Source organism: Lates calcarifer, linkage group LG24 (genome assembly GCF_001640805.2).
Source record: "Lates calcarifer isolate ASB-BC8 linkage group LG24, TLL_Latcal_v3, whole genome shotgun sequence".
NCBI classification, from domain to species: Eukaryota; Metazoa; Chordata; class Actinopteri; family Centropomidae; genus Lates; species Lates calcarifer.
The window spans coordinates 362435-388469 of NC_066856.1; the positions used below are offsets into that span (position 1 = coordinate 362435).

The window sequence follows — 26035 nt, forward strand, 5'->3', positions numbered from 1 at the left end:
AATTTATCAGAGCACCTGTTCAACAAGCATCTGAAGAAAATCGATATTTCAGCTCTGCCCACAGTCTCCATCCACCGCCGCTGTGTTTTAGCCATAATGAGCTTGTTAGGCTAAAAGCAAATTGTTATGACCAAGCTAAAAGTAAAGCTGACTATCTATATTCTGACTGTTTAGCCTAATTAGACTTGTATCTTTTATTTTTATCTTTATTTTCAGGGAGATATTGGTAGGACAGGCTGAGTTTACCTGGGCTGGTCCTGGTGTTACTCTCTGTGTCAGGGACTGTTCTGTTCTTATTGTACATGTAGCTGGAGTAAAAAGGGAACTGTATGTTTTTGTATGGTGGTTGTATAAATACACCTTTTATAGCAGCTGTGAGGAGTTTAAACCACAAGCTGTTTTTTTCCCACAGTGTGACAAAGGTGAAAGAGAAATGTTCTCTGAGTGCAGGGCGGTGGAGGTGAGCTGAGGTCTGGCCCTTCTTGAATCAGAAGCATGAGAGATCTACTTCAAAGTGCAGTGAAATCAAGTGTGGAGAAGCCAGAAATAGACTCCGGTGCATGTCAGACATTTCAGCCTCCATGCTGGTGGGACTCCTTATCTCTCCACTTCAAGACTGCTGTGATTTCTGGACAACTTTAACCTCCATCCAGCTCTCCACTGTCAGAAAGTGCTCAGAATGTTTCTAACAACATGATGTGATCAGATTACACACGAGGAACTGGTTGAAATCAGCTGAGTCCTGCTCAGGTTCAGGGTCAGGGTTTGGGCCAAATGAAACATTCTCATCATGACAACTTCATGTCACAGTGTTTGACATGTCATCTATGTAAAAGCAGCTGGTTTTATTCTTTACAGTTTTAAATTTTCTTATTTACCTTCTTGCCGAGAGTTAGATGAGAAGACTGATAAAAACTCATGTACTGGTCCTTTAAATATGAACCACCACCACCACCACCTCCACCACCAGATGTTAGAGACAGGCTAGCTGTTTCCAGCCTTTATGCTAAGCTAAGCTAAGCAAACCAGCTGCTGACTGTAGCTCAGTCGTATTAATCCTCTGCCCTAATACACACAAAGAAAACAAATATATTAAATAACTCAGTGTCAGACTGCAGTAGTGTAACGCAGCACTATATGAAGTATGGTGTCCATCCTGTGTGGTTATTATTACACCAGCATGCCACATTGCAGCATGCCTTACTGAACAGCAGTGTCTTTTCTTTGCTTGCAAGCTCCCTTGTTATCCATTTGTGGAGAGAGGACTGTCTTATTGAATAAGGAGGCTGTGGAGCTGGAGCCTCCTGCTCTCAGGAATCCTTACATCGGCAGAACACTGGGAACCATAGATCACAGAGAGAACCAGGGAATCAATGAGAGAGAGAGAGAGGGGAAAGCAGTGGAGAGGGTCATGTAAAAGTCTTGTAATCTGTCTTTGCAAGGTAAAAGACTTTTTTTTTTCCCCCCAAATTGATAGTATTGATTGCTGTGTTGATCCAGTCTTCACAGGTTGGTAGAACTGATCAGCTTTTTAGTTTCTGTGCAAAAGCTGAGGGAGGTGACAAGGACATTTACCTCATGGGAAATGTAGTCCACAAACTTTATCATGATGTAATACTAAAACAATGCAGTGCTCCTTTGTCAATAAACCAATCAAACTTTATTTGTACAGGTTATTACAATTCAAAGTGATACGCTGATATATAATAAAACAGGTCAAATGGAAAGAATCAAACTACTTCAGACTAATGCACACAAGAACAAAAACAGATGAAGACAGTGACAAAGTGAGAGTGATTAAATAATGTCCGTAAAACATTGTAATCCAGACTGAGGAGGTTTAAAGTTTAAAGATATCAACATTGTGAGCTGGTCTCAGATCTTCTTCTTCTTTGTGGTTAGAACTCAGGCAGCAGATCCAGATTAGCTGTAAATGGTTTGTAACCTTTTTGTTTGGATCAAGATTGTCAAGATTTGACAAGAGGAGAAATGGCAGAGTTATGATATCTGAAACACATTAAAAAGAGCATCCATAGGTCCTGAGTCTTAGTCTTAGACTTAGACAGACTTTTATTGTCATTCAGTATGCAGCAAGTGTATACAGAATGAAATTTCGTTTGCATAGGCCTCAGTTTTTACAGTTTCCAGTGTAGTGCAAATGTGTGTGCAAAAATTCTGCAAGCAGAATGGAAATAAATATACTTGAATCTTAAATATGTACAGCGTACAGAGTCATCAGGAAACAGGAACACATAACACCACCGTGATGACACCACCGATGATGAAACTGTAGTGGATCTAAACTTGATCCCAGAGGAACACCACAGCTGTTTTGGTGTTTGTAGAAATTATTCTGCCAGAAAGATAAGCGGTGAACCAGTTACCGTAATTTCCGGACTATTGAGCACACCTGACTATAAGCCGCACCCACTAAATTTAAAAAGAAAAAAAAAAGTACATATACATTTGAAACATATAGTTTCAAAGCGTGTGAAAAAAGTAGCGGCTTATAGTCCGAAAATCACGGTAATTGTCTTTAACCATGTAGTCATGTACAATCAACCAGTGTCTATGATTCTGTTTCCATCTGTGCATGAACTGAACTCAGGACAATTTCAGGATCAATAACCACATTCTGATTAGTCCGCAGAACGTTACAGACTCTGTGAATCAGACTGTTTGCTGTCATTGTATAAGGTTTGAGTGGAATTACAGCCTGCTCTCTCCTCTAGTATATTCAGCCCCTTGCTGCCGTCCAATATCCTGTTAACGTTGGAGTGACAGACGGATCTGTGCTTTCCCTTCCTCTGATGGCTCATGCTCCTATCTGGATCTGATAATGGCTGCACTGTCTGGAAGCACAAACACATCACACAGCCTTACTCATTACTTACTACCCCCACCTCGTAGAAACACCACCCTTTTCCCTCATTCTGCAAAAAGACATTTAATATTCACCTTTCCTTCTGTTCTGACCAGAACACATAGAATATGGTTTGGATTTCTGTTTGGCCAAACACGCAGTGCCACGTCTAAACTGTCTACTTTTTCATCAACATCTTTTTTTTCTTTCCTCCTCTGCCACCAGAAGCAGCAGGCAATTCACCAGTGCAGTGGTTATAGGACAAAGCCAAACATGGTCACAATAAAAAAAGCTCCAGTGTCAGAGAGGAGACTGTGAGGGAGGGACAGCGATGATTACAGGACGAGGAAAAAGGAAAATAGGCATTAGGAGGAACAGAATGACAGCAGACAGAGAGAAGAGAAGGAAACATGAAGCACTGCTGAGAGAACAAGTCCACATTTTAACCATGTGTGTGATACCTCCTGCTTAATGAGATTTAATGTAAAAGTTGCCAGATTTACAGATTCAGAAGGTTTAACCTCAGCTCTGAAAAATTCAGCTCTCATTTAAAATAAAAATAAGATTTGAGTGATTAAAAGTCAGATTGTAATATCTGTAATAGGTTTTTTAGTGTTTGACGTGCTGCAAAAATTTAATTTAAGTCCTCTTTCTCAGACTTCTTCAGAGATGGAAACGTGTCCTCTCTGATTTAACAGAGGAAAGATCTGAGACTCAGAGACAAATCAGTCCTTCATCTGTGCATTTCAAACCTAAGTCATAGTTTAATACATGGGCAGGTTGACTTTATACAGACAGATCAATGACAGTGGACGAGACATGTGTTGATTGGCTTGTGTGGATGAACATTAGTGGGACATGTTACTAACAGAGCACTGTCTAGGACCAGAGCAACTGAATGGAGATCTCAGCTCCTCTGTATTCACTGTGTAAAAACCTGACACACATCGTAATGTTCTCACCCACTCACTGAGTGTGGGGGTGGGGGGCGCAAGGTGCAAGGAGCACAGGGAGGTGTGAGGAAATGTGATTCATGATGTGTGTGACGTTTTGTTAGTTCATGAGCAGATGTTTCACTAAAACAACTCTTCTGATGAAGTCCAAGTGAATAGTGTTTATTAATGTCTCTGTAGACAAATGTGATGTTTGTGCATGTTGAGTTCAACTCTCCCTCCATCTCCTCTGATGTTGTACCATCACCCGCTGCAGCCTCCACCTCCTCTCTAGGAAAATACAGGAAACATGAAGTGTTACTTAAGTTTTTCAGAGGAATTTCCTCAAAAAAATACCATGATAGTTTATGTTATCTGTCCTCTATATCAGCTGTGTACATCCACAGTTGAACCTCTGACAGTATAAACACTGTGTTCAGGGTCTTGACTTCCCTCTGCTCCATGTGTACTCTGCTGAGTCAGCAGATGTCCAGTTGTACCAGGCCTGTGTTTTTAAATATACAGCAGCAGTGGGTCCAGCAGGTTTCCTCAGATCTTGTTATAGCTGCTCAGACCCTGATGAGGCTCAGTCACTGTAACAGAAGCTGCAGACTCACATTTGTTCCAGAGCTGGGTAGTGGTTTGCCTTCTACTACGTTGTCCTTGCTCACTCTCTCAGCACACTCCCTCTCCCTCCTTCGTTTAGTGAATTTGATTCACAATGTGTGTTCTATCCTGTAGCAGGCCTCCATCAGGACTAAAGCAGCTCCACAACACTGAGAGTACGAGAATAGCTCTCAGGTTTCACAGCACAGTGCTGCTAAATGAAGAATGAGAAGGTTGGAGTCTGACAGCTTGGAGCTCACTGAAGGCCGATGTTTTCATGTCCTTTCTCTGCTCTTCAAACAATACCATTTAGTTCTCTTTGAGGGTTTTAATGGCTGCCTTTGTGCTGCTAAATGCAGCAGTTTTTGAATGTGTTGACCAGTTTTATGTTGAAGTCTGAAGAACTACAGAGAGGCAGGGACTATCCAAATCCCTAAAGCCTCTTGTGTAGGAAAGCCCGGCCGACCCCCCCCCCCCCCCCGCCTGGTCCACAGATCTGAGCTGTGATTCCCCCTGGCAGGATTTTATAGGGACTCTGAAAGCCCCATTACACCAAAGCCTTTTCCCTGACAGGCCAAATGACATGATAACAGATGACATTCTGCTCTGTAAAATGCTATAGAGATCTCTCTATCTGTGCTCATGCCCTTTTCCTTACACAAATGTCTCTGAGAGAAAAAAGTGTCTTTAGATCTGTTCCTTTCTTTTTGTGTGTCTCATATAAACTTGTATCTTGATGACATTTAAATGGTGTTAGATTCAGAGCAGGAAGCAGCTTTACCCTCATTTATTCATGGAAATTCAGCTAAGTGGATCTTCTCTTCATATGCTTCTCATGCACAAACACTAAACTATAAATTCAGATGTGGTAGCCTGTGGCTCTGAGCTGCTCCACAGGACCAGGTGTGGTTAACACTTCAGTGGCAGCTGTTTGAAAACAACACAGTTCTCCTCAGCTCTTGTTTACTTTTCAGCTGGTCCAGCAGATCAGACTGGTGGCTGGTTTTACACCTCACATTGTCTCTAAATGAACAGTTTGACATTTTGGGGAATGGAGAGTTAGAGACTAATACCACGTTTATATACACTAAAAATGAGGATTTATTCCATACTCTCCTGGTTCACATTCATTTCTCCCACAGAAGGTGTTGGAAACTTGGATTAAACTCTGGATTAACATGAAACTCTCCTGCTTCAATCATCTGAACAAAGGATTAACAACTGCAGGACAAAGATTCAGGAGACACTTAACTACAGCTCCCAAGATGCATGATCACATGAACCACTGGCAAGGAGAGCTGCAGATTTTGTTGTAGAGAAAAGTGAACACAGAATGTTCAGTTCTCAGTTAAACCTCTCCTTCTCCATGGCAACAGCAGCTGAGACTCATGGGCATTGTAGTATTTAGAAACAGGTTTCTCAGAAATATCTGAAATGATCTAATCAGTGCTGGTAGGCAGATTCAGTTTCCTCTGGGCTGAGCCAGGCTAGCTGTTTCCCTCTGTTTCTAGTATTTATGCTAAGCTAAGCTAATGGTTTCAGCTTTGTATTTACTGTATTTATTCTTCTCCTGACTCTTTCCCAAAATGTTGGACTGTAACTTTAATCCTCCTATGTTCACACTGACACTACCCTCTGACCTGGAAACCTTCCTCTCTAATGTCTCTGTGTCCATGTGTTTGTATACAGGCATGGCTCCAGAGGTATGGCTACCTCCCTGCTGCAGACCCCAGAATGTCAGTGCTGCGTTCTGCCCGAGTCATGCAGTCTGCTATTGCTGCCATGCAGCGCCGCTATGGCCTCAACGTCACAGGGACGCTGGACACGAACACTATAGAGTGAGTCACACAGCTTTAAAATGGTTAAATTAACAAATATTCATGTGCATATTGCTCTGGAAACACACATTAATGCTTGATTTTCATTATCTGATAAAGATGAAATCTGAATTCACTTATTTGCTCTCTGAAGGCAGTAACAGAGTTTCTCTGACATGGTTTAAGTGGGATGTTTTAATTTGATCAAAGGGCCTTTTACCCAGAGTACACCTCTGCTGTCAGAACAAAGGCTGCAACATGCCACAGTGTTGAAACTCAATGGACGAGAAACTGGAGCAGGGACAAGGCCTGGTCTCTCCTGGCTCTGTCAGAGGAAGGATGTGGAGTGATCTGCAGATGTTACCTGCAGATCACTGAAACACTGCTCACTGACATTTGTCCCCAGCTACACTGAAATACCATCCATGCTATAATTAGCCACTGAGGTTAAATTGGTCACTGAACTGTAAGATGTGGTGGCCAGTGGTGTGAAGGCAGACGAACAGCTGTCTGACCACTGGGCTGAAACTGAGTGAATGTGATGGGCTAACTGTAAACCTATCTCTCTGTTTCCACTCTGCTGCTCTGTGGTGATGTAGTGATAACACGATAAGGTGAGGCGTCTTCTTTACATTTGAATGAACGTATGCCTGTGGACAGTGTGGAAGTTATAATAAACTGCATGTTTTGTGTTTAGAAATATCTTTGATGCATTTAAACAGCATCATGTATGTGCTTCTGTCCATCTTATGAATATATTTATTTATCCCCCCCCCCCTCCTGCAGGTGGATGAAGAAGCCCAGATGTGGGGTTCCTGACCAGATAGGGGGCACGTCCAAGTTCAGTGTGAGGAAACGGCGGTACGCCCTCACAGGACAGAAGTGGCAGCACAAACATATCACATACAGGTGAGTGGACTCAGTTTTATCCAGGTGTTTATTCAGTTGTAATAACGATCCAGCTCCACACACAAGATGTGAAGGCATCCTGACAACAAGATTAACCCAGAGGAGCCCAACACAAAGACACAACTGATATCTGCACACATGCACACAGACAGAGGCCTGTGCACACAAACAGGGCTTCAGGATTTAACTAGTGTTGTTGACCTTTTCATTAAGATGCACATTCCTTGCAGAGGGACTTAAAAAGAGTCACTCTGCTGCCTTTTTTCCAGGCACTTCTCGCTCTTATCTCATCCTCCATATTTGGTTTTAAAAAAAAAAAATCTGGTTCCTGACGTGGTAGACGTGTGAAAATGTAAAATTTGGTCAGAGCTGTGGACTGTTTAGATTCTGTCTGTGGAGCAAAAGAGCAAACACAGCATCAACAACAACAACATTTGATCTTATATAATGGTCAGATCGACTACAGAATGAAAGGTTCAGCCAGAGTTCAGCTTCTCTTAAACCTTAAACCTTCCTCTGCACACAGCTCAGAGCCTGGTCTTTAAACCATGCTGCAGAAGAACCAGCCACAAATAGGAAAAGAGTGTACATACATGCACCGGAGGCCTCTTCACCAAATTCATAATTCACATGCACATTTTCTGACAGGCAGCTCCATGAGTAATAATGTATAGGACAACATGCTCTGGTTATATTATGTTTCTGTGTTGATGTAGTGGGGTCAGTAGCCCTGCTTCTGTAATATTTTATAGCTGCTATACTGTCGCCTGCCCCATCCCCCCAGCTCCATGTTTCATGGTATAATCCTAAGGAAGTAGGCCTGTTTTTTTATTTCTGCTCTGCCTTGAGGATAAATGTATGAGCACTATTACATGCTGAATATAATCTGTGGATCAGTGACCTAGAACTGAAGTAAGACTGTTCATCATGCCTGTGCATTTCACTGGTTTAAAGTCTCATTGCTCGGTTTGGAAGTGGTTTCATCTGTGACGGCATAGGTTTGAAGAAAAGAGGGAAATGAGCATCTTGATGAGGAGTGGAGGAGGAGAAGCAGCTGTAGAGAGAGAAAGAGGAGCTGAGAGGAGGAAACCCCAGCGGAGGGCAGAGGGTGCTCTCTGACAGATTAGGGTTATGTAATGGGATGGGAGCATTTTCTGTGTGTGTGTTTGTGTGTGTGCGTGTTGAACATGAATGTGTGCCTGGCCTCCAGTCAGCCGTCAGATGTGCCTGCAGCTGCTCCTTTTATCTCACATCGCTGCAGTGGAGGTAGTAAAGCAAATCAACATGTTTTAATGATGCTTTATTTTGAAGGTCCCGTATTTTCCAGCTAATTTCCAGGAAAAGCTGATGCTCTTTGGTACTAATTATAAAGAAAATCGCATCAATGTCAGTTATTAAGAAGCTGCTCTGTGTCTGTGTATGCTTATGGCTCAGTATGAACTGATGAGAGTGAATAAGTGTATTCCTTTAAGTTGAAGAAGGAACACACTGCTTGTGTGTATGTGTTATGACTGTGTAGTTTCCCTTCTGGTCCAGCTGTAGATCTGCAGGGTTGTGGGTTCAGTTCAGAGCCTCTGTCATGTATCTGTCTCTGAGGTCCAAAGAATCATTTCAGAAAAACAACATTTGGAAAATCTAACAGATGTGTGGTGGCCTCAGACCTGTGCCAGTTTCTATGCAGCCACATACAGCACTTGCTGTGGGGGGGCACTAATCACCTTGGCCTGGCCACTGTTCTGCTTGTGTAGGTACGATTATAGCACATGAGCTGCATCAAGGATCATTATCCCCTCACAACATAGAGTTTCATATTTGATTCAGTCTCAGAGCAGCTGGGTTTCTTCATTAGTCTTCCTGTTGCACGTGTTTCTCTATCTCACCTTTAAAACTGGACTGACACTCAGCAGGTAAAAGAGTCAGACGAAACCATGATTTTATTCCTCGAGTGGCCACAGTTGTTGCTGGACAAGGACGACTTCTCCATTTTAAAACATTTTGCCTCTCTGCGGCTCAGCTGATGTTCATTTGTTCATTTCATACACCAGCACTGACTCTTCAATCAGGCAGCAAACAGCCGACCATCGCACTCACACACCACTTCAGCTGATATTCAGGATGGTTTCTGTCATTTGAAGGTTTGTCTTCAAATCTTAACACTTGTTGTAGAACACACACACACAGTTCTTCACAGTTTAAATCAATTATGACAAATCAGACATCTGAATGTGCTCGTGGACGAGGATCTGTTGGTTGTGACTAATTCATCCACTGGGATCAAACAGTTGTTCTGTGGTGAAGCTGTTGAGTTCAGGTTGAAATTCACACTGGATCAAATCATGACTCTTATGTCTTTATTCAAACACATGTCTGAGAGTTTGTCTTTTAAAAGGACATGTTTCATCTCTTCCTGACCCCTGTGTGTCTGAGACTCAGCTCTGTCAAAACAGAAAATCACCAGCTGAGAGTCAAACTTTGGCCCAAACCTGTGAGAGTGGAATTAAAACCAACACATCTTTGTTGGAGTGGTGGTCAGCTGTCAGCAGCCAGGACACCTCAGATAAACACTGCAGGTGATTCAGCAGCTCTGTATTTAGATCTCAGGGCTTCTCCTTTTACTGAGCGGGACTCAGTAATTAAACTGGGCTCACATGCAGTTTGAATATGCTGCAGCCTGTGCAACACAGACAAAAGAGGCTCTGCTAATATTCATTCCTGTTATTGGAAATGACAGAGAAAGAACTAAACTGAAAAAGAGAGTCTGAGAAAGAAGAGCAGAGGATAGATAAATAGTCTCAGTGCTGTTTATTTACCCGCAGAACATCATCTCTCGACCCAGCTCTCACTCTGAGTGTTGTGAGTTTCTCTGTGGCTGAGTCCAATGATATAAACTGTGCCCATCCATCTGTCCCAGGAGAGGACGCGAGAGCGTGACACTGAGATATTCTGGGAGGGAATAAAGTGCACGGAGGCTTTCCTGATTGCCCAAACCAGACTGGGGCTCTCAGCAGGCACTGGGCTGTTGATAATCCTTAATTAGAAAATAAATTCCAGAGGCAAATTCCTCCCCACACCTGCAGCAACTGGGAGTCGCCTGGGGAGGACTCAGCTGTTTTCTCTCACAAATCACTCCATTTAGCTCTCTGTTGGTGAACAGGATGAGCGTGAAATGGCAGCGCGTGGAGAAAACAGTGATAGTGACAAAGTTTTTTTTTTTTTCTCAGTGTGATCTCAGATTGACGTGCAGCAGTATCCTCCTCTTTCAGCCACTGTGTTGGTAACTGTTGACTTCTCTCTCACAATATCTGAAAAAGAGCTGGGGCCTGTTTACTTTGCCTGATTAGATTAGATAGACTCAGAAGAAAGAGAAAGCTTCTCTTAGGTGTGTTTGTTTTACCAAACACTCTGAGAACCCTGGAGTCTTATCAGAGCAGTTTACATCAGATTTGCTCTTCCTGACAGTGGAGTGAGAAATCCCAATGTGGAGCTCACTGGGGTGTGATGATAAGAGAAAACGATCTGGTTGTGTTGGAGAGACTTTAACTTTCCCTCCCTGTCTCTCTGCAGTATAAAGAACGTGACACCCAAGGTGGGAGCTGAGGAGACCCACGACGCCATCCGGCGAGCCTTCGACGTCTGGCAGAATGTGACGCCGCTGCGCTTCGAGGCCGTGCCCTACAGCGAGCTGGAGAGGACCAAGAAAGACGTGGACATCACCATCATCTTTGCCTCAGGTTTCCATGGCGACAGCTCTCCCTTCGATGGCGAGGGAGGCTTCCTGGCTCACGCCTACTTCCCGGGACCAGGAATAGGAGGCGACACACACTTTGACTCAGACGAGCCGTGGACGCTGGGAAACCCCAACCATGATGGTAAGCTTTGTTTTTTTTTCTCTTTGTTTATAAGTGGTGGGATTAAAGAGGTCAAAGGTCAGTGGATTCATATCAACGGTCTGGAGTCATTTAATGATGATCTGATGGAGTAACACTGCGACTACACAGAGGGTGTAGATTGAGCAGCAGCAACTCCAGTGAGGTGTTCAGGCACAGTACTGAGCTGTAGGTCACCTGTGTTCTGTCATTGCTCAGTCACTGTGGTTACATTCATAAAACACAGGACATCACCATGTGTGTAATGTGACTAAAATGTGTGCAGTGACTCGGTCTGTGTGAACAGCTGGGCTGATTAAAACAGGAGCGAATCTGCTCCATCAGACGCGTGTGAGACAGACGACCACGGCTGAAACACCTCATGTCACTGCTTTCTGCTGGGTTTACTGGGGTTTCTGGTCCGTCCTGATTTAAGTCTGATCTCTCTGTCACATCAGCTCCTCTCCTCTGGCAGCTCGTATCCTCTGAGCTGTGAGTAAGCCTTCAGTCGGTTCTGTGTGTCACTCTGCTGTGTGGGTTGCATGTTGAGCAGCTGTGTTGCTGTTCAATGTTGTGCTGAGGTTTAACAGATCTCTGCCTGTGTATGTGTGTGTGTGTGTGTGTGTGTGTGTGAGAATCAGGGGCAGCCAGCAGCCGGGCGACTAAGCTCTCAGGTCGACCTCTGACCCCTGTGCAGCCCCCAGTGTGGTAATCACAGGGCTTTGTAAGAGAGTAGATGGAGGAAGAGACAGAGGATGGAAGTAGGGCTGGGCGCTAAAATGATAACAATATATATCGTGATATAACTTTTCCTCAATAGACATTTAAGACATGATCAATGCAAACAGCGTTGATAGAGCTCTTTCCACCTGTGTTTTGACAGACAGACAAAAGCCAATGATAATGAGAATAGTGCTGGAGGAGAGTTTGGAGCACATGAGGTTAGGTTGACACACACAGCACAGAGCGCAGGAGTAAACACACGTGCTAATGTTTTGGATACTGGAGCCATGAACACCTGTATGTCAGGGGCAGGAGCGAGATAAAAGGGAAAATGATGTTAACGAAAACTTGAGCGACAGTGTTACTGGAGAAGATGCCCCAATGGACACAGCCCCGAATGACAGAGGACTGACAGGTACGGGGAGCCGGTAGAGACAGACACAGCTGATAAAAACTCTGTGGGATTTGTGCCAATAGAAAATGACAAAATACAAATACAAATCTGGCTTAATGTTAGCTAGTTCATTCTACCACTTGCTCTCTTTGTCTCTTCTTTCTCTCTCTTCCTTTTGGCTCAATCGAGTATTTTGTAAATGTATAACAATGCAGCAGTCATGCAATAACTGTCCCATGGCGGGCCGCTGCTATAGAATGTATGTAGCAGAGACACTGCAGACATGAAGTTGGCGTCTTGGTCATAGCTCAGTTCTCTCAATCGTTTTTAACTCGTCGTATCACCGTCATAGCACCGGTGTCTGTTCTTGTGACTAGCATACAGCTCTCACCTGACACCGGAGCAGAGAGAATCAGAGCGACTCACACTGCCTGCATCTCGCTGTAGCTCTGCCCTCTGTTTTCATCAAGTATCTAACTCCACAGTTAGTTTTGTGGTTGGGTCATTTTAAGACAAGATGTGGTTGTAAAGTTTACAGTCTGTCACTCTGTTGCTCCTGCAGTGCTCTGTGTGTGAACTGTGAAGCAGCTAAAAACTGACTCTGACTGTGAGTTGAATCAGGGTCTTCCACACTGATGCCTCACATATTAAAAAAACATTTAGGAGCAGCCCTAAAACTGACCTTATGGTATCTTCACATCTCACTTAGGAATAAAAAGGAAACGTTAACTTTGACAGAAATAGTGACTTGATTTGTATTGTATATATCAATATCAACCAATATGAAAAATCATACTGATATGAATTTTCCCCATGTCACCCAGCCCTAGATGGAGGATTAAAGAAAACACTGTAAAAGAGCGAAGAAAGAGTCAGATGGATTTGTGGGTCATATGTGGGTCTTGACTGACAAAAGAATGAACGTTTTCAGCTCCTCTCTTGTGTTTCCTCATTAAATGTGAGGGGCAGTCCTGCCCTGTGGTCCACACAGACGACTCAACAGGATTTATGACTGTCACTGAGTCATGAGTCAGAGCAGTGACAGAGACGAGGAGACGCTCCTGAGAAACAAGGACACAAATGACAGAAAAAAAGAGTTACTAGCAGGAAGGAGATAACAGAAAAAGAGGATGAGAGAGAATGGCAGAGTATCTCTAGACAAATATTGGAGGTTCAAGAGCTCACAAGAGAGACAGACGGAGAGGGAAGACTGAGAGAGCAGCGTAGTGAGAAGCAAAGAAAACATTTGAAGAGGAAAGGGGAAAGAGGAGAGCAGAGATGAGTGGGAGCTGCTGAGCACTGTGCGTCGGAAATAGAAGTGAGGAACTTGCTGCTGAATACTGAATTTTAAGTAGGAGCAGAGGGGCTTTTGTAGGCTCAGATAATCTGTGGTGAACAGCTTTATTTAAGGCTTCAGAGGAAACAACGTTTGATCGAATCACAACAGATAACAACAATAACCTGCTGTGGACTAACAATTCTTCACCTACACCACAAGCACACATTAACACACACATATACACACACACAGCATGTTTGTCATCCCTGCTGTCACACCTTGGAGGAAGGAGAAGCAGCTGTCAGTGAAGGCCATGATTCACCCCCCGACACACAGACACACTCTGCTCTCCTCTCTGTGCAGTATTAACACAGCCCTGCTGCGGCCACTACTGCTGTGAAAACATCCCATAATACATGCAGTTCTGTTACACTCTCTCCAGCTGCCTTTCTTGCCAAATATGAACATGCATGGGCTGGATCCTGGGTGCTCAGTGTGGTGGGGGGTGCTCTTATTCCCGCATGATGATAGTGTTACACTGAGATGAATGTGTGGAGGCAGATGCAGCTTCATGCTGCCTGTACTCTCTGTTTGTGCTGAGATATTCAATATCTTGAAACTTCACAACCTTACTACAGATATCAGGTGCTGTGGATTCTGCCAGACTGTGTTTTGTCTTGGCACTGAAACAAAACCTCTGAGGCAGAGTGTGTAGGGTTTACACAGCTAGATCTAAAAAGCTGCAAGATAATAGAGGTGAGAGTGTTACTGATGTTACTGTGAATAATCAAACACAGTCGTGTGTCAGGATGTGAAGCTACAGCCAGTGTTGAACCACAGCCCTGTTGTTGATTGGTTAAGGTGATGCAGTACCACATAAACTCGGTGTCCCTGCTAACTCCCCCCTCACTTCCTGTCTGTTGCTCTACTGTCTGTCTGCTGCTTCAGGTACTGGTTTATCAGTTTATTAGTTGTCAGTGTAGCTGCTCATTAAAACTCGAAAATAAACACACACCTACAATAAAAAGATCAGAAAGAGTATTCAGGTTCAGATAGTGTAATGTGCAGAAACAGCTGATGCAACACATTCACTACTCTACAGTCTGCCTGGTGGAGGGGTCAGATCCAGATCTTGGAAAGAAGCTGTTCCTGAGTTAGTGTGTGGATTGTTCTGTACCTTCTGCCTGGTGTTGTTCACGGTGTGCTGGGTCTCCATCAGAGGACCGACGGAGACACTGTCCAGAACATGTAGCTGTGTCCTGATCACTCTGTAAACTGCAGGTCTCTGCTGATGCTTTCAGTGGTGATGTGACGTAGAGGTCTGTAGGCTCCTTCACACAGAGATCACACTATACTGGAATTAAGAGGAGGACTCCTCATTATTTACTGGTGTTGAACCTGTCTCATCTGAAATCAGACCATGAATGGTGGTGTCATCAGTGAGCTTGACGATCGTGTCTGTGAGGATGATGAGTGTGGATGAGGTGTTAGGTCTGGTCTGGACCCTCTGTGTTCAGTCAGTTAACACACTGGTGAAGGATTGTACAACTCTAGAAAGTCATAGCAGAGGTAATGAACTCTGATTGGCCACAGCTTCAGCATCAGTCGAGAAGATCCTGAGTTGATTTTGTCAAATCACTGTCCCACAGTCCACAGAGCAACACAGGAGTAATAATCTGTGACTGTAAACTTTATAAACCGAACCACAAAAAACCCACAGAACTGGGAGTAGAGACAGTGGTGGAAATGGAGGTCAGCTTGTTTCTGTCGGCTGCTCCGGTGCTGAGTGTGAAGCAGACACTGGTGCAGCTTCCTCTACTGCCGTCTAGCTGATAGAGCTGTCAGCAGCCAATCAGGAGAGAGTATTTTATGACTGAACTATGAACAGTTTTATATTCTCTGACTGTGTGGAAACCTTGTGTTTTCACATCACAGATGATGAGGACTGAAGTGTGGGGGGTGGAGGAGGTATTTGTAGAGAATACATCAGTAAGGAGTGTGTTTATGTGTGCCTGACCCATTATTTATATTTGTTTCTGTCAGGTGAAAAGCTCACATCGTCTAAATCCAGTGTTTTAGCAGAAGCATGCAGGTAGACGTTGGTTTCAATCTAAATCTCTGCTCACAGAGTAGATAATAATTTCATATATTTCCAGTGTAACTAGTTTGTAGTATTTGTAATCCATCATCCACCTGCTCTCTCTCGCTCCATGTGTCCCTGAACAGCTTGGAGTGATGTCATTTTAGCCCAGAACAGCACATTGGATCAGTGTCTGGCTTTCTTTTCATTTTCTCCTCTCTCCTCCTTTTTGTAGTTTCCCTCCTGTCATTGTGTTTTAAAAGTTACACACACATTGAGGCTGCCCGTGCCCGTCATACCTAATCCCTCCCCTACACTGTTGTTGAGAAGGATCAGTTGTCACGGCAACCACTGCCAGCATCACACCATAGATGTTGTTGTTGTTGTTATGGGTAGTGATGTCACTGATGGAGGATTAATCTCTGACTGCACCGACATAAACACTATATCACACACACACACGCACACACAGAGCGTTCAGTGTGCACATTTCCTCACTCTGCACCTCAGACTTTTGAGGACAGAGGATTACTCCACAGTTACAGTGTGTTTTCAGCAGACTCAGCAGAATGAGCTTCGTCTCAGGATTAGCTAATGGCATTTAGATTCACAGTATACGGCAGTTGCAGCTTCTGTGTGTGTGGTGTGTGTGTGTGTGTTGATGTTGTGATCATGCTCGAAAAAGTGCTGTGATGTCTGCAGAGTCAACACCACACTAACATCAGGACATAGGTGTCTCATGTTAATGTAAACAACTAAAACAGTTTCTCAGGCTGCTACATGTTTTCATCTCAGCGTTCTCAGCTCCTCTGGGTGGCTTCAAAACAGCCTCTCATCTTTTTTTACTTGCTGCCTCATCACCTTCATTACACCAGTAATTTGACTGTAGACATTATCATCAGAGCCAAGTGATCAGAATCCCAAATTAATATAAGAACCTCCATCAGTCTTCAGTCTGTCTGCGATGGCTGCACAGGTGTAGAGCTAAATAATCTGTCATTTCCTGAAGTATTTTGATTGTTGCTCACAGGTTTCAATTCAAGTGAAAATACCAAAATGTCAGTGGTTCCTGTGTCTCACATTTTAAACTGAATATCTAATGGTGATTGTGAGAAAATAATCTGTAGATTAAATGAGAAAAACACAGTTTGAACAATTAGGCACAGTATAGAGACAGAAGATCTATCAGGCAGTCAGAAAACACAGGTCACCTACACATGGGTGAGAAATTAGAGGAAGAGTCTGTTTAAAAGAGTAGAGAAACATAGTGGACTCCATGAGCACATGACACATGCAAAACCTGAGCACCAGAACCTTTTATGTCTAACATATCAGGCCTGCAGGGAGTTCAGAGCAGCAGTAAGTGAATAGTGTTTGACACAGAGGTTTGTAGAAATCCTTTTTAATGAAGACTAACAGAGAGATTTCCTGGTTTCCAGCTGCCTCCTCTGTCCTCTTCCTCACAGAGTGTGCCAGTGTTTGGAGCTGCTTTTTAAACAATGAGGTGTTGTATTTACATGAAAAGATTAGAATTTTGTGGTGGTTGTTTGCAGGTTTTACTCTATTATAATCAAAACTCTGTTCATATCAGATTGAAGATATTTCAGCCTGGCTAGGTCTTTTTGCCCTGACTGTGGACAGGTGTGAAGTTCTACTAGGATGTACATGAATACTCTGAACAAGAAGGTCAACATCCCAGTTGATTTTATGAAACTGAACTGCACTCTGGATAATGTGTGTTGTGTGTATCCATCCTGGAGGAGGACAACAACACAGTTGTGTAATGTTACTGACGAGTTCTCTGTATTTCTGTCTCAGCAGGTCTTTTCTCTCTCTGCCTTTGAGCTGTTGAAGAAGGACAAAGTTGAATATTATAAAGAGACAAGTTGACTGACCTGGTCTGTCCTTGGATCTTATAGTGTTTGTACCCCCCCCCGTCTCATTTGATCTTATCTTACTATGAGAATTCACACGTTATTGTGTTAAAGACTGCACAATGAGAGCTGCTGCTGCTGTTATTTTAGCCAGGATGATGTACAGTGAGAGACAACAGGGAGGGAGAGTGAGGGGGTGCGAGATCAGCCAACATCCCCATTGAGACTGCAACATCCCTGGGGGCAAAACAGAGGGAAGTGGTTCTGGAGCTCCTACAGCTGCCCTACATTCTTCCACTGCTTTAGAGACGGATAGCTGTGAGGGATCAGTAGATAGGTAGGTAGATGGAGAGATGCAGAGGCAGAGTGCTGGAGGACAGGGAGGAGAGGATTGTGGAGGGATTTAGTGTGAACACAGGATAGAGAAGAAAAAAGTTGGAAGTGGAGATAGAGATGTTAGATTGTCTTTTAATCAAAGCTCAACGTGCCACATTAGCAGAAGGCATCTTTTGTGTGACAGTTTTTTTCCACGCAGCAGAAAAGAGGAACAAGCAGACGCTCATCAGTGCTTTATCACAAGGTCATCTCTGTTAGCTGAGGCTGCTGTGTTTGTTTTTGTGAGAAATCAAAGTGATGCACACAGGAATAGATAAGACAGATTCCATTTTGACTTTCACTCACACTGAGGCTGATTGGATTTTACAGAAAAAAAAGCTGTCACCACCACTGCATGCCATGACTGTACACAAACACCCCGGCCCGCCCGAGGGTGACTTATAAGGCCTGGTATGCCTTCAAGGACCTCCAGCCTCCAGTAGTATCAGTGAAAACTATGTAACATAACACAGCATGCAGGCTAGATCTACACACAGGAAATGAGAGATTCCAGGGCTTTATTATTTCCCTCACCCCTGCCCCCACAAGGAGCCACAAAGGTTAGAAAAACACAGTCACCAGGAGGAAAAATACTCCCAAGAATTTATGTTTCCAGGGATCGGGGGTTAGATAATGGGGGCTGGGTGTATGGGGCACTCAATAACAGAGTCATGATTGGCTGAGAGAGGGGACATCAGGACGGGCTCGACATTGATCATCTGATTGATTGAAGGTTGTATGAGAAAGCCGGGCTCCCTGGTGTCGATCAGTTTATCGATGTCTGATCCTGTAACTCGACTGCTCATTCAAAGCCGCTGTCATTTTGGGTGTTTTTACCAGCGTGCAATGAAAGGAGATCAATCTTCAGCTTCCTAGCAGTGGACAGAGCAGACATTGTTACCTGGAGCTGCCTCTGTTGAGTCAGGCTGTTGTAACGAAATATAAAATAGAAGAATAGAAAAGAGAGAGTGGAGAGAATCAGAGATGTTAGAGCAGGTAGAGGAGAGAGGAAGAGAGGCTGAGGAGTAGAGGAGCATATGGTGTCCTTGCAGGTTTATTTTTAGGATACTACTCCTACTGGGTGATGAGGAGGAAGCGGACTCTGTCTTTTCCACCCTGTTTCTCTTTCTCTCTTGTTCCTCTCCAGTCTCGGTTAGGTTCAGTAGGTTTAGCTGATGCTCGATGTGTTTCCACAGCTCTGTTAAAGATGTTAACAAGATGAAGTGAATAAGATGAAGAAAAAAATAAAGTGCAAAAGAAACACAGGAAAACAACAAAACAGATTTAGGTGTAGATGTTAAAAGTGTATCTACAGGAATGTAAAAGAAGAAACTCAGTTTATTTGCTTGATTGGCCTGATGATATTTCCTGCTGGCTGTGACATGTTTAGTCCAGATTGAAGTCATTCCTCTGCGTTGTCCAGACATCGAAATTACAGTGTATATTTTTCCAAATGTTGGAAAGAATGTCTCTGTATGTTGTTTGGAAGTTGAGTTTGTCTGGAGAGTGAGGTCCATCTGTCAGATTCTGGTCCCCCAGTCTGTAAATTGTCACAGTCTTTTTTAGGGTTTCTTATCAGTTTACTGTGGTCAGCTAGTCTGCCGCTGCTTGTTAGTCCAGTTTGTGTTTGGATTTGTCGTTCCAGTCCAGCAAGTGATGTATTTTTGTTTTTCTTTAGTTGTAATTTGGTCTAATTTTCTAAGTGACAGTCTCCTCTGTGTCCTGTGGCTGGCTAAAGTTTGTGATAGGGGCATATGGCTCCAGATCTCTGTGAATGTTAGGGACTAAAAAATAGTAAGCTCCAGGTCTGAAAGTCCAGGCCTTCCTTTCTTAGTGGAAAAGAAGCATATCATCTGCAAAGAGGACGATTTTCCCTCTGTCTTGAATTAGATTCAGTCTTTCTAATTGTTTGTATAACATCAAACCCACTGACAGGAACATTGATAAAGATAAAAACTGCTATCTAATCATGGGTTTTTGTCTCCAGGCTCTTGCTCAATTGAAGGAGTATTCAGGAAAAGTTGTGTCATTTCTGGTTCTTTCAAGGTTGTTCAGCCTCTCAGAAAACCTCCCTTTGTCATTTTCAGGCTCTGTTAACATCTTTCCTTTGTCCTTCTGTCTCTATCTTTGTCCCTCTATCTCCCCTGCACCGCTGCCGCTTCTCTCTATCTCCCAGAGAAAATAAATGGGGAGAATCAGATGCTTTTTCTTAGCCACAGGAGCAGATCTTTATCTTCTACTGGAAGCATGAGCATGTGTGTGTCCTGAGAACGTCCAGTATGGCTGCTTTTGGGTAGGCAGTAGGAACAGTATTGATGGTTGGGTTACTGGAAGGAGAAGGACGCAGGCGGTAAAACAGTACAGAAAACCTACACACACACACACACACACACACTCTTCAAGGGTACTGGAAGAACTCACTTCATCGTAGGCAGTTTATCTTAGGGATATAGTTTGACAGTTGACATTACATGATGTAACACTGTGATATAGATATAGTACAACATAATAGATCAGTGTATGATACTGATCCAGTCTGGGAACATGATGAATATACTTATAATACATAAATATATATTGTACTTTACAATGTAGTGTATGTCCGTGAGGTATGATACATACAGCTGAGTATAGATCAGTAAGGAACAGCAGTAAGTGTACTGTGTTGTTTTTTTTTGCCCCGGTCTTTGCCACTCAAGCAACATATAAGTAGGGATGGTTGATATTGAATCATTTATGATATACCGGAAAAAATCCTCACAATAAGAATTAGTCATCCTGTGATAATAATGATAAACTCTAGTTGATGTCATGTTTGTGTGGGCAATGCACTTTCAGCTGCAGCTCACATGCACAACAAGAACAAACATGCAAATGTGAAAGGTGGAGTTGTAGTTGAGGAGGAGTTCAGGGCTGAAGGAGGAGCTACCGCAATAATTGAGAACTGGTTTGGTTACAGAAAATCAGATATTGAGCAAACAACTTTAATATGCAAAGTTTGTGGAAAAGAAGTATGAGGAAAGCGACATTGGGTAAAGTTATGAAAATTCCTCAGATGACATTTTGTCATTGCATTTCTTATGATAAGCAAAGTAAACAACATTTACTGTATATTGCTATCACAATAAATACCACAAAATGTTAAATGAAAGTTTAAGTCCATATCACCCATCCCTTTATACAGGCAACATGCAAGCTGTCATAACCAGCGATCGGTGGATTGCAGATGCAATTCAGAGATGAACACATTAATGCAACATGTGTTTATAAAAATAAAAACAGCTTCATTGTGTTCTTCTGAAACTAAACCTGTGCCTTTGAAAACATCACAGACCTTACAGAAACCTGCACTGGTAGATCTGATGGACTGCTTTACAGCACATCAATAAATAAACTGCGTCATAGTACAAATGAGGGGCTGAAGTTGTCTGACTTTGCAGCTCTGGCTGCATCAACAGTGGATCAACATTGTTTTTATGGCAGGCAGCCACCAAGTGTATGGGAAATATAGTCTAACACGTGTTAGATAAAGGCTACTATGCATCCTGATCCACTGGTATTTAAATCTGCTCAGTACAGTGCCTTGTTTATTGTATGTGTAAGAATCTTTGATGATTATATAACCGTGTTGGTTTAATTTCCAAGAGAGATATGAGGCATTTAAATCATTGCTTTCACACGTTCACAAAGAGAAAGAAAAGCAGAGAGATCATCATGCATTCCTGGCCACAGGCTGCCACTAGAAATAGACAGCCGCCTACTGACAGCAGCATCAACTTCCATGTGGGCGGCAATACTCTCTTCCGCCCCCACACATGAACACACACGCACACAAATCGTGTACCTGGGGAGGCTCGGCCTCCCACCAGTCAGTCAGATGCTCTCATAACCTTGTACCCACAATCCTTAGCAAACTAAAAGTGTAAACAACCCTGCTGAGGAGGGTACATCTCGTTCTGAGACGGACACACATTTTAACACTCTTAGAGGAAAATCGCTTGCGACTCTTGTAAAGTAAAATATCTGCCCACTTTGTGTTTGGAGTTGGAAGCAACCATGTTTTTTCAATTCTAAGAGAACATGTTTGAATCTTTCAGGATGCTCTGGCATAGCGAGCAGTTCATTCTCACACTGAAGCCTCACCCCTTGTTACTGTTTGGATCATTAGAGGAAAATGTGTTTCTATAAACCCAGACAGTCACTTGTAACCTACTTACATTAAGACCTCAGGCTACAAACTCTGAAACACATCATTGTCTGTAAATATCTGATTTGTAGTTTTGCATCCTGGAAGAAAGTCTTACCTCATAAAGCTTCTGCTTATCCAGTTCAAAGGAGGAGAGATGGGTTTTGGCAGCTGTTTAAAAAAAGAAGAAGATATAAAACCACAGAAAAGGCTGAATTTACTGAAGAAAATATTTGTGTGCTCACTGCAGAAATTTTGTCATTAAAACATCTGAAACAGCGGAAGCTGTAGTTGAAGTACAAACAGTGACAGAAGATGAAACAGGAGTTAAAATGGAAGTGCTTTCAGAGGCTGGGGTTAAAGTGTCAGTCGAGGTGAAAGCTGAAAGCTGCTGAAATGTCAGCCACATTTTCTAAATCCTGAAATGAAAATAGAACACAGTGAAGGGAGAACAGCAGCAAAACCAATATGAAAAATATAGAAACAACTAAGTATATGTCAAACAAAACACACACCCACAGATGCCGAACGTCCCAGATGTCTTCATATATCTGCTCACCCTGTTTAATGGTCTCCATGGAGGCAGAGTTCACACTTCACAGTCTGTCACCCACTGATCAGCCACAACATTTAAAGCAGTTACTGTAGCTGATCAGTGGATAAGAAAGATTTTGACTTATTAGTGCAAGAAATAAATAAAGATCCATTTCCAGCCATTTTCACATGCATTCAAGTGTTTAACATCTTTTCTTACTTCTAGGAAGAAACTGGTTGTCCATCATAGATGGAATAGACAGCTCTCAGTCTGAGGGATCTCTTCACCTGTGTCCACATGCAGGTGTTGTTATGATTAATGGGAGGTGGTCTGACAGGGTTTGAAATGTCAGTCAAAGTCCAGGCATTATTGCAGTAGCTGATTTGTGACCTCTGAAAACAGTTGAAGTGTCAGTTAATGTGGTTAAAGCAGCTTAAAACATCAGCTTCAAGTGTTGTAGTGAGAATCGACAAGTGAAATGTCAACTGTGGAAAAGCAGTGAGTATTTTCAAATTCATTATCAGGGACTTGGAGATAATGAGCCTATGTTTGGGGCTTCCAGAGAATCTTAAAGACCTGAGAAGACTCTGATATAAGGTGTGTTTACTCAGACCACGTTAAAGAGCAGCTTCATCGAATACGTTTATCAGATCTGTTAGATCAGATATTTTTGTAGCTTTCTGGGTTTTGTAGCTTCATGGAAAAATCAGTTACAGTTTTGTCCAGTTTACTGGAGTTCAGAAAGTTTTTTCCTAGTGTCTCTATGGTGAAGTAACATCACTGTTTGCTGTGTCCATGGATACAGCTGCAGCTGTGTGTGTATGTGTTCACACATGTGCACACAACAATGCCTGCAAATGCATTATTAATGACTAATGATCACAATGAGAATGTACACACATCCCTGTCTCGCTCACAGGTGCTGTGCAGAGATAAACATGACAAGAAGAAAGGATGTCCTTTCCTTGGCACAATTTTTTCCTCCTCTCTGTCTGTTTATTTACCTGGAGTCCACAGGAACTCATATTTGGATCCCTGGCAGTGTTCCACACAGAGTTTCAGTCTGCAGCAGAAAATAAATTATTACTCCAGTGTACATATGTTGCTCCCATAAGCTGTGGTTTTGTTCTCTGACAGGCTTGTGAGAATGTAGTGTAATAGATTCAACAGCACAAGTGTTGCTCAACCCGTGTCAACAGCCCCAAGCAAAGGCAGAGAGAAGAGGGATGAAAGTGTAGAGGAGGGAGGAGAGAAATGGAACAGCAGACTCCAGAAGATAATGAATCTCAGTGTGTAGTGCATGGTACTGGGTCAGGGCTTTGATTAACACGGGGTGGAACCACACACACAGAGGCTCAGTCCACCTTTCTTCTGCTCTTCATGGTTATTTGGATGGCCAATATTAGCTAATGTTAAACCACTGGTCTTTTTGGCTCCAGAGTCCAGACTTTAGTCAGTGTGGTGGTTGTCTGCATAACTCAGCCACATCACTGTTTTTAATGGTTGTAAATCTTTTATCGGTGAAGATTTATTCAGGAACAACATTAAACCATAAAGCAGAGATGTTATTTTCCCTCCTGCTTGGTGATGGACATTCCTGGAATCTGGACTGCGGTGTTTGTTCTTGCTGCTACTGTAAACTGATTTGGTGAAACGTACCAAACGGCTCAGTGTGTGTGGAAACAGACAAAACAGTGTGAGAGAGAAGCGAGCAGAATGCAGTCATTGTAGTTTGGCTGCTTTCTGCACAATGGTCAGTCTGTGGAGCCCGGCACGCAGCTCTGGTTTGACAGCCGGGGGAACTCTGTGTGCCCAGGGCCCTCTGAGCCAGGCACTGAACCACTGGGCTGAGATCCAGTACAGCACAGTGCTCCTGGATGGCCCTGGGTCTCACTGACTCACACTCTGTTTGACTGTGTACTGCTGCCTTCCTGGACTTCACAAACTGAAGCTGCAGCCTCCTTCAGGGTCAAGGTCGGTTTGGTTTCTGATGACACTCTGGCTCAGAGGAACAACATCCAGTGTCAGAGCTGTGAACTTCACCTCAGCCACCTCGGATAACAACTGATTTCCTTTGCTTTCCTCTTCCTGTGGAGCTCTGAGCCAGTGTTAGAGACAGTGAAATACATCTCACACTTCTATTGAATGTTACTGAAGCTCTCAATAATCAGTAATCGGACACAAATAAAAGCTTTTTATTTTCTCTGCAGCTGCAGATTCCTGAAGTTCATGTGTGCAGAGTGGAGGGTAGTGAGACGGGGGAAAGACTGTGGATTAGCTCGACTAATATGGGGGAGTCCACGTACTGAGTCAGCTGTAACACCTGAGCACCAGCCCACAGGTTCAGACTGAGAGTGTAAATGGTTAGCTGAAGTAATGATGTTCCCACTGCTCCACCAAACCACCAGCAACATTCCTGAAATCACCATTAACACCTCTCTGTGTTTATTTAGCAGCAGATATTTTTCCAAGACCTTTCCTGAAAGTGCAGAGTCAGCCACTCAGGAAGTTGTGGGGGCTGAACAGTGGGAAACATTGAAGGTCCACTGGGACAAACAGAGTGCTTATTCTTGCTTACACTTGGACGCTCAACAGCAGCAGTGAGATAACAGCAGCAACAGTCACAGTTGTGTTCTCTGAAGAAAGGCTGTAGGAGTGAGGGATAGTTCATCTCTGCAGGGCATCCTGCTCAGTACAATAGGAAGAGTGAGAGGAGCTTTGTTTGTGGGTCGTTCAGGATGTTGATGTTATGTCGATGCCACGGGGGACGTTGTTTCTCTGACTGGAGAGAGGGGACTGGTGATTGGTTTACACTGGAGTGATGATGAGGGTTTGAAGGTGGACAGGTCACCTGAGTTGACATCATGTGTTGAGTGAACCATGGTTAAACACTGTGGTATCTCAGAGGGTCTAAGGTTGTCAGAGTTCTGAATTGACAATCTGAGCTATTACTGCAATTGAACAGCCATGTCCAGGGCCCTGTATCTTATTTGTGGGTCAGTGTGTATTTATGTGTGTGTTTATGTCTGAAGGACAGTATTCCCATATTACGTGTGCAGCAGATGGGCCGCAGCAGCGGCATGTGCAGGAACCTGGTAAATTATGGAGAAAGAGCAGGTAGAGATTCCTGTTTTCTAATCACAACGCCTGTTTACTTTACTGCTCCGCTCTCCTACACCACTTTTCCCACTCCATCTTCCCTTCTTTATTTTTCTTTCTTTTCCTTCTCCAGATACAATATCTCATTAGCTGTAACCTTGATCTATCCTGAGGAGAGAGTGTGCCACTGCTGCCACTGTGATCACTGTCCAGTTAACATGAGAAACACTTCTCAATAATGTAACAGCAGTGGAAGTGTGTGCTCTGGCACCTCAGATGTAGATTTGTGCTTTAAATAGATAAGTTATTTTTGTACTAAATTACAGCCCAGGATGAGGATGATGAATCACTGTATAGTAAAAATACAGGACTCACTGTCTCTTCTCTTTCTTCCACAAACATGAAAACCATTTCTCTTGGTGGTTTTTCACAGCAGCCCTGCAGAACCCCCCCCACCCCCCACACACACACAAAAAAAACACACTTTATTTGTGCGT

General features: G+C 43.3%; 1 protein-coding gene across 1 annotated transcript in view; it reads left to right on the plus strand.

The window, feature by feature from the left end:
* The window catches only part of LOC108898232 (matrix metalloproteinase-16-like), a 59106-nt gene that overhangs the window by 8050 nt on the left and 25021 nt on the right, over nucleotides 1-26035 (plus strand). The window contains 3 exon segments of the mRNA XM_018698145.2: nucleotides 6091-6239; nucleotides 7005-7127; nucleotides 10692-10996. Of these exon segments, the coding sequence (XP_018553661.1) occupies nucleotides 6091-6239; nucleotides 7005-7127; nucleotides 10692-10996 (577 nt within the window).